At 48.5% G+C, this 9,039-nt stretch overlaps 1 protein-coding gene across 1 annotated transcript in view; it reads left to right on the top strand.

Annotated features, from left to right (window-relative positions):
• Positions 1–9,039, top strand: part of LOC135556641 (ATP-binding cassette sub-family C member 8-like) — a 148,649-nt gene that overhangs the window by 123,238 nt on the left and 16,372 nt on the right. The window contains exons 26-35 of the mRNA XM_064990008.1: positions 305–471; positions 997–1,066; positions 1,273–1,430; positions 3,209–3,301; positions 3,396–3,498; positions 4,225–4,338; positions 5,129–5,249; positions 7,581–7,711; positions 7,892–7,970; positions 8,078–8,186. Of these exons, the coding sequence (XP_064846080.1) occupies positions 305–471; positions 997–1,066; positions 1,273–1,430; positions 3,209–3,301; positions 3,396–3,498; positions 4,225–4,338; positions 5,129–5,249; positions 7,581–7,711; positions 7,892–7,970; positions 8,078–8,186 (1,145 nt within the window). The remainder of the gene's footprint in view (positions 1–304; positions 472–996; positions 1,067–1,272; positions 1,431–3,208; positions 3,302–3,395; positions 3,499–4,224; positions 4,339–5,128; positions 5,250–7,580; positions 7,712–7,891; positions 7,971–8,077; positions 8,187–9,039) is intronic.

Here is a 9,039-nt window from a genome sequence, read left to right as displayed (position 1 = left end):
AGTGAGTGAGTGAGTGAGTGAGTGAGTGAGTGAGAGAGAGAGAGACCAACATAATGTTCAAAGTCAGTACAGGCTTGGTGACTCATGCATGTAACAACATAGTCAGCTAATTATTAATGGTTAGAGTTGACGTTACAGTAGCGCTCAGGGTTACTCTCAGAGGGAACTAAGTATTGGTGTGTGAGAGAGAAGAGGTGTGATGTTATTTTGGTTTGTGATAAGTTCTTTGATGAACCCAGAGTGTGACACACATACACACACTGCTCTCTAATCAAGCCTATTTCCCCTGTGTTCCCCTCTGTAGGAGTGTGGCTTCAGCCACTCGTGGTACCTGTCAGTGTTCAGTGTGCTGTGCTGTCTGGGCATCGCTCTGTGTCTGGTCACCTCTGTGGCTGTAGAGTGGACAGGCCTGAGAGTGGCCAAAGAACTACACCACAACCTGCTCAGCAAGATCATACTGGCACCTATGAGGTAAAGGTGTGTGCTTGTGTGTGTGCACATCATGTGAGTGAGTGAGTGAGTGAGATGTGTTTGTGTGTGTGTGTGTGTGTGTGTGTGTGTGTGTGTGTGTGTGTGTGTGTGTGTGTGTGTGTGTGTGTGTGTGTGTGTGTGTGTGTGTGTGTGTGTGTGTGTGTGTGTGTAACGATCGATCATCCTGGGGAGCGAGGTAGGACACTGTATACATTGTGAACCGCCCCATTACCCAGAGGTCCATCTGCCTTCCACACACTGAAACCACGGCGACGCCAGCGCAGTGCCAGATCCCAGACAACTAATGACCTTCTGGTCGGGGCCATTTTAGATAAGGTGGCAGCCAGGAAGGATAATCACTTTCATTGTCTTCTTGTTTTCAAATTAAATTCCTCAAAACCCTCAGAGGAATAGAATCTGTAACAGAAACATTGATGATATTCCAGCAGCTTCATCCTTCCACTTGAGGTTGTACTCCTGGAACAGTAAAAACATGTACAAACACGAGAACTGTGTCTCCTCCAGGCTGTTTGAGACCACTCCCCTGGGTAACATCCTCAACAGGTTCTCCTCTGACACCAACACCATAGACCAGGTATGTCTACACCACCCTTTCTGTGTGTTAACACTAGAAGGAGCCTCAACCACACTGACTTGGAACTTTCAAATTCTAGGAATCTCAAATAGACTTTGCTTATTTTTCTTTGTGGTTTTCAAAGTAGCTACATCCTGTGAACACTTTGGTTGCTTTTCCTGGTAGATGGTAGTAATGTAATGTTTCACTGGTGGCTGTGTCCCCAGCACATCCCTGCCACCCTGGAGTGTCTGAGTCGCTCCACCCTGCTGTGTGTGTCGGCGCTGGGGGTTATCTCCTATGTGACCCCTGTGTTCCTCATTGCCCTGGTGCCCCTGGCCATCACCTGCTACTTCATACAGAAGTACTTCCGGGTTGCCTCCAGGTGAGTGCCTGGTTTGGGATATTTTTTTCTCTGTCACTTCTTTTGCTTCAGTTTATCAGTTTATTCAAAGGGCAGTGTTCTCGTCTGGGCGAGTTACAGTATGTCTCCCCTTTTCCTTTGTCTGTCCATTTCTATATCTTGTATGTCTCTCTCTCCCTACTCTCTCTCTCTCTCTCTCCCTTTCTCCCTGTCTCTCTCCCTACTCTCTCTCTCTCCCTTTCTCCCTGTCTCTCTCCCTACTCTCTCTCTCTCTCCCTTTCTCCCTGTCTCTCTCCCTACTCTCTCTCTCTCTATCCATTTCTCCCTGTCTCTCCCTACTCTCTCTCCCTACTCTCTCTCTCCCTTTCTCCCTGTCTCTCCCTACTCTCTCTCTCCCTTTCTCCCTGTCTCTCTCCCTACTATCTCTCTCCCTTGCTCCCCGTCTCTCTCCCTACTGTCTCTCTCCCTTTCTCCCTGTCTCTCTCCCTACTCTCTCTCTCCCTTTCTCCCTGTCTCTCTCCCTACTCTATCTCTCCCTTTCTCCCCGTCTCTCTCCCTACTGTCTCTCTCCCTTTCTCCCTGTCTCTCTCCCTACTCTCTCTCTCCCTTTCTCCCTGTCTCTCTCCCTACTCTATCTCTCCCTTTCTCCCCGTCTCTCTCCCTACTCTCTCTCTCCCTTTCTCCCCATCTCTCTCCCTACTCTCTCTGTCTCTCTCCCTACCCTCTCTCTCCCTTTCTCCCTGTCTCTCTCCCCCTCTCTTTCTCTCTCTCTCTACCTATCCACCCACCTCTTTCTCTCTCTCTCTCTACCTATTCTCCCCCTCCCTCTCTCTCTCTACCTATCCCCCCACCACTCTCTCTCTCTACCTATTCTCCCCCCTCTACCTATTTCCCCTCTCTCTCTACCTATTCCCCCCCCTCTCTCTACCTATTCCCCCCCTCTCTCTTCCTATTCCCCCTCTCTCTTCCTATTCCCCCCCCACCTCTCTCTACCTATTCCCCCCCTCTACCTAATCCCCCCCACCTCTCTCTACCTATTCTGCCTCTCTACCTATCCCCCCTCTCTACCTATCCCCCCTCTCTCTACCTATTCCCCCCCTCTCTCTCAACCTATTCCCCCTCTCGACCTATTCCCCCCTCTCTCTCAACCTATCCCCCTCTCTCTACCTATTCTCCCAACACCTCTCTTTCTCTCTACCTATTCCCCCCACCTCTCTCTCTCTCTCTACCTATTCCCCCCACACCGCTCTCTACCTATTCCCCCCCTCTCTACCTATTCCCCCCCCACCTCTCTCTACCTATTCCCCCCACTCTCTACCTAATCCCCCCACCTCTCTCTACCTACCCCCCTCTCTCTACCTATTCCCCCTCCCTCTCTCTCAACCTATTCCCCCCCTCTCTCTCAACCTATCCCCCCCTCTCTCTACCTATTCTCCCCCCACCTCTCTCTCTCTACCTATTCGCCCCCTACTTCTCTCTCTCTACCTATTCCCCCTCCCCTCTCTCTCAACCTATTCCCCCCCCTCTCTCTCAACCTATCCCCCCTCTCTCTACCTATTCTCCCCCCCACCTCTCTCTCTCTACCTATTCACCCCCCTACCTCTCTCTCTCTCTCTCTACCTATTCCCCCTCTCTCTCTCTACCTATTCCCCCCTCTCTCTACCTATTCCCCCTCTCTCTCTCTACCTATTCCCCCTCTCTCTCAACCTATTCCCCCCCTCTCTCTACCTATCCCCCCACCTCTCTCTCTCTCTCTCTCTCTCTACCTATCTCCCCCCCCCTCCTCTCTCTCTGGTCAGGGACCTCCAGCAGTTGGAGGATAGTACCCAGCTCCCTCTCCTGTCCCACTTCTCAGAGACAGTGGAGGGCCTCACCACCATCCGGGCATTCAGGTAAAGATTTTCTAAACAACATCCATTTTGATCTGGACCAGCGAGGTGGTTATGTGTTTCTCCACATATTACTCTGTGATTGTCTCTCCTCCAGGTACGAGTCCAGGTTCAGACAGAGGTTATTGGAGTATACTGATGCCAACAACATCGCATCTCTCTTCCTCACAGCAGCCAATCGCTGGCTAGAGGTCCGCATGGTAATGAGGTCTACTCTATAATGCATTCTGCTCTACTAAACTCTTGTCTGTGTGGTGTATCTAAGGCATGGCCTGCTCTACTAAAGTCTTGTCTGTGTGGTGTATCTAAGGCATGGCCTACTCTACTAAAGTCTTGTCTGTGTGGTGTATCTATGGCATGGCCTGCTCTACTAAAGTCTTGTCTGTGTGGTGTATCTAAGGCATGGCCTGCTCTACTAAAATCTTGTCTGTGTGGTGTATCTAAGGCATGGCCTGCTCTACTAAACTCTTGTCTGTGTGGTGTATCTAAGGCATGGCCTGCTCTACTAAAGTCTTGTCTGTGTGGTGTATCTAAGGCATGGCCTACTCTACTAAAGTCTTGTCTGTGTGGTGTATCTACGGCATGGCCTGCTCTACTAAAGTCTTGTCTGTGTGGTGTATCTAAGGCATGGCCTACTCTACTAAAGTCTTATCTGTGTGGTGTATCTACGGCATGGCCTGCTCTACTAAAGTCTTGTCTGTGTGGTGTATCTACGGCATGGTTCGTGCTGATTAAGTTATTACGTCTGCTCTCATTCTATTGGGTGACTGCTCCCTCTATGGGAACTTTGAATATGACAGGATTCTATGGATTCATACTGAGCATTTCTTTGTATTTCTATTGGACTATGAAGTTTTAACTGTTTGTTTTCTCTCCAAACGTGTACAGGTTTGTGTGTGGTGACTATGTATACTGTTCCTCTATAGGAGTATGTAGGAGCCTGTGTTGTTCTGATAGCAGCCGTGGCGTCCATCAGCAACTCTCTGTACAACCACCTCTCCACTGGCCTGGTGGGACTCGGACTCACCTACGCACTCATGGTGAGGACCGCTCTGGGGTGTGTGTGTGTGTGTGTGTGTTTGTGTGTGTGTGTGTGTGTGTGTGTTTGTGTGTGTGTGTGTGTGTGTGTGTGTGTGTGTGTGTGTGTGTGTGTGTGTGTGTGTGTGTGTGTGTGTGTGTGTGTGTGTGTGTGTGTGTGTGTGTGTGTGTGTGTGTGTGTGTGTGTCTAAGGTCAAAGATCGAATTTATTCACACATTACTGAGGCTGAGTTGCTGCGGCCAACACACCCACTTGTGTTTCCTCTCCAGGAAGAAACAGAAGTTTCTTCTTCTCATAGCCTGGTTCCTCTCTAGGTTTCTTCCTAGGTTCTGGCCTTTCTAGGGAGTTTTTCCTAGCCAGCATTGCTTGCTGTTTGGGGTTTTAGTCTGTGTTTCTGTACAGCACTTTGAGATATGTACGAAGGGCTATATAAATACATTTTATTTGATTGATTTGATTTGAAGAGTCTGGATCTGACCTCCCCGACGTCTTACAGAATGGAACACATTCTGACCGTTCTGATTGGTCCCAGAAACCGATGGGTTGTAGGCCAAAGCCGTCCTACACGATGACGTCATCAACTTTGACACTCTTATTGGTTAGAAAAGATCCAATCGCTGATGAATTTGAAATCCGCACAAAGGATTTCTAGGATGTCAGTTTCAGAATGAATTTACTGAACAATCAATAGAGCAGCTGAATTCAGGACGAGTCGTCAGGCAAGAGGCTCTAAACCAATCAAACCTCTCTCCTCCTTCCTGTTACACTACCTGTCTGTGTCTCTGTCCCAGGTATCCAACTACCTGAACTGGATGGTGCGGAACCTGGCAGACATGGAGGTTCAGCTGGGTTCAGTCAAGAGGATCAACGGCCTGCTGAAGACTGAGCCTGAGAACTACGAGGGACTGATGGGTTCGTACAGTCTAACCTTAGTACTGTACTACCTCTTAGCTCCAGGCCTAAGTCTAACCTTAGTACAGTACTACCTCTTAGCTCCAGGCCTAAGTCTAACCTTAGTACAGTACTACCTCTTAGCTCCAGACCCAAGTCTAACCTTAGTACAGTACTACCTCTTAGCTCCAGACCTAAGTCTAACCTTAGTACAGTACTACCTCTTAGCTCCAGACCCAAGTCTAACCTTAGTACAGTACTACCTCTTAGCTCCAGACCTAAGTCTAACCTTAGTACAGTACTACCTCTTAGCTCCAGACCTAAGTCTAACCTTAGTACAGTACTACCTCTTAGCTCCAGGCCCAAGTCTAACCTTAGTACAGTACTACCTCTTAGCTCCAGGCCTAAGTCTAACCTTAGTACAGTACTACCTCTTAGCTCCAGACCTAAGTCTAACCTTAGTACAGTACTACCTCTTAGCTCCAGACCTAAGTCTAACCTTAGTACAGTACTACCTCTTAGCTCCAGACCTAAGTCTAACCTTAGTACAGTACTACCTCTTAGCTCCAGGCCCAAGTCGAACCTTAGTACAGTACTACCTCTTAGCTCCAGGCCCAAGTCTAACCTTAGTACAGTACTACCTCTTAGCTCCAGACCCAAGTCGAACCTTAGTACAGTACTACCTCTTAGCTCCAGACCTAAGTCTAACCTTAGTACAGTACTACCTCTTAGCTCCAGACCTAAGTCTAACCTTAGTACAGTACTACCTCTTAGCTCCAGACCTAAGTCTAACCTTAGTACAGTACTACCTCTTAGCTCCAGACCCAAGTCTAACCTTAGTACAGTACTACCTCTTAGCTCCAGACCTAAGTCTAACCTTAGTACAGTACTACCTCTTAGCTCCAGACTTACAGTGGGGCAAAAAAGTATTTAGTCAGCCACCAATTGTGCAAGTTCTCCCACTTAAAAAATATGAGAGAGGCCTGTAATTTTCATCATATGTACACTTCAACTATGACAGACAAAATGAGAAAAAAAATCCAGAAAATCACATTGTAGGATTTTTTATTAATTTATTTGCAAATTATGGTGGAAAATAAGTATTTGTGGTCACCTACAAACAAGCAGGATTTCTGGCTCTCACAGACCTGTAACTTATTCTTTAGGAGGCTCCTCTGTCCTCCACTCGTTACCTGTATTAATGGCACCTGTTTGAACTTGTTATCAGTATAAAAGACACCTGTCCACAACCTCAAACAGTCACACTCCAAACTCCACTATGGCCAAGATCAAAGAGCTGTCAAAGAACACCAGAAACAAAATTGTAGACCCGCACCAGGCTGGGAAGACTGAATCTGCAATAGGTAGGCAGCTTGGTTTGAAGAAATCAACTGTGGGAGCAATTATTAGGAAATGGAAGACATACAAGACCACTGATAATCTCCCTCGATCTGTCCATCTCACCTGTCTCTCCCTCTCTCTGTCCATCTCCCCTGTCTCTCCCTCTCTCTGTCCATCTCCCCTGTCTCTCCCTCTCTCTGTCCATCTCCCCTGTCTCTCCCTCTCCCTGTCCGTCTCACCTGTCTCTCCCTCTCTCTGTCCATCTCACCCGTCTCGCCCTCACTCTCTCCCTCTCCCTGTCCATCTCACCTGTCTCTCCGTCTCTCTGTCCATCTCACCCGTCTCTCCGTCTCTCTCTGTCCGTCTCACCTGTCTCTCCCTCTCTCTGTCCATCTCACCTGTCTCTCCCTCTCTCTGTCCATCTCACCCATCTCGCCCTCTCTCTGTCCGTCTCACCCGTCTCTCCCTCTCTCTGTCCATCTCACCCATCTCGCCCTCTCTCTGTCCGTCTCACCCGTCTCTCCCTCTCTCTGTCCATCTCCCCTGTCTCTCCCTCTCCCTGTCCATCTCACCCGTCTCGCCCCCTCTCTCTCCCTCTCTCTGTCCATCTCACCCATCTCGCCCTCTCTCTGTCCGTCTCACCCTCTCTCTGTCCATCTCCCCTGTCTCTCCCTGTCTCTGTCCATCTCACCCGTCTCTCCCTCTCTCTGTCCATCTCACCCGTCTCACCCTCTCTCTGTCCGTCTCACCTGTCTCTCCGTCTCTCTGACCATCTCACCCGTCTCGCCCTCTCCCTGTCCGTCTCACCCGTCTCTCCCTCTCTCTGTCCATCTCACCTGTCTCTCCGTCTCCCTGTCCATCTCACCCGTCTCTCCCTCTCTCTGTCCATCTCACCCGTCTCGCCCTCTCTCTGTCCGTCTCACCCGTCTCTCCCTCTCTCTGTCCATCTCACCTGTGTCTCCCTCTCCCTGTCCGTCTCATCTGTCTCTCCCTCTCATTCCCTCCCTCTAGCCGCATCTCAGGTGCCGGATGGCTGGCCACGGCAAGGAGAGATTCAGATCCAGAACCTGAGTGTGCGTTACGACACCACCCTGAAACCTGTCCTCAAACAAGTCAACGCACACATCAGCCCTGGACAGAAGGTAACATACAGTCACACAGAATGAATGGGGGAGTGAGAGAAAAAAATCAAATGAAGGGAATTAACTGTAGCTAATGAAAGACAGCGTAGAGCAGTTTTGTGCAGTGATAGTGATGATGATGACAGTGAGTATAATGACGACGATGAGCCATCAAACAAACTGTCTTCCTGTGGTTTCCAGGTGGGGATCTGTGGTAGGACAGGAAGTGGGAAGTCTTCTTTCTCCTTGGCCTTCTTCCGCATGGTCGACATGTTCGAGGGTAGACACTGCCAACTGTTACTATGACGATACTACAACTAAAGTTTTTATTGGACTTACATTTATTAACTGGGTCATTTTAACACAGCTGGTCTTCTCTCCAAACAGGGCGTATCATCATAGATGACATTGACATCGCCAAGCTGCCTCTGCAGACTCTGAGGTCTAGATTCTCCATCATCCTCCAGGACCCCATCTTATTCAGCGGAACCATCCGGTAAGAGAACCCCCACACTACAGTTTCATCAAGATCAGTGTTTTTCTCCTAGTTCTGGAGGAGCAACAGTGTCTTCACCATGGCCAGCACCATTACACATGATTCCATCAATCAACTCATCAGCACCATTACCCATGATTCCATCAATCAACTCATCAGCACCATTACACATGATTCCATCAATCAACTCATCAGCACCATTACACATGATTCCATCAATCAACTCATCAGCAAAACCTGTATTAGCTGATTCAGGAGTTCTAGGGCTGGGCTGGCACGAAAGCCTGTAGTACCAAGAGTGAAGAACATTGAGACAGCATACAGGAAGTTAAGCCAAAAGTATTGAGAGTAATGTTGTACTCCCAGCAGCAGCCACGCCACACTGCAGAGTGTGAGTTGTTTTACGAGGGGAAAAATAGAGACAGGCGCTACTTGTAACTGGGTCAGTTGGCCGACTGTTGAAACTTGTGAGAGTTTAAACACAGAGAATGTCATCTTAGGAGGTGTCTGATAACCAGACGCATCTCTGGAAAAACTCAACACGAGTCATTTATTTTTGGAGCGCTCCAAAGCATTATCATGTTGTAGATGCACCGAGAACAAGCCCAACAGAAACAGAAAACAGAAATAGAAAAGTAATATAAGAAAGAATACTATGAATAGAGGATGAAACAATAGAAAACGTCCTGGCGAGAACAGTAAAGAATGCATACTCCTTTCACACGGCACATGGGTGGGATTTGAAGTAGTAGGTTAGCCTGTATCAAATCCTACTGGTATAGGTTATTCAAATGTACTACTGGTCCAGTCCTATGACCCTGTGGTAAGGAGTGTGCTTGTGTGTGTGTGTTAG

Source organism: Oncorhynchus masou, chromosome 15 (assembly GCF_036934945.1).
Source record: "Oncorhynchus masou masou isolate Uvic2021 chromosome 15, UVic_Omas_1.1, whole genome shotgun sequence".
Lineage (NCBI taxonomy): Eukaryota > Metazoa > Chordata > Actinopteri > Salmoniformes > Salmonidae > Oncorhynchus > Oncorhynchus masou.
This window is presented reverse-complemented; position numbering and strand designations above follow the sequence as displayed.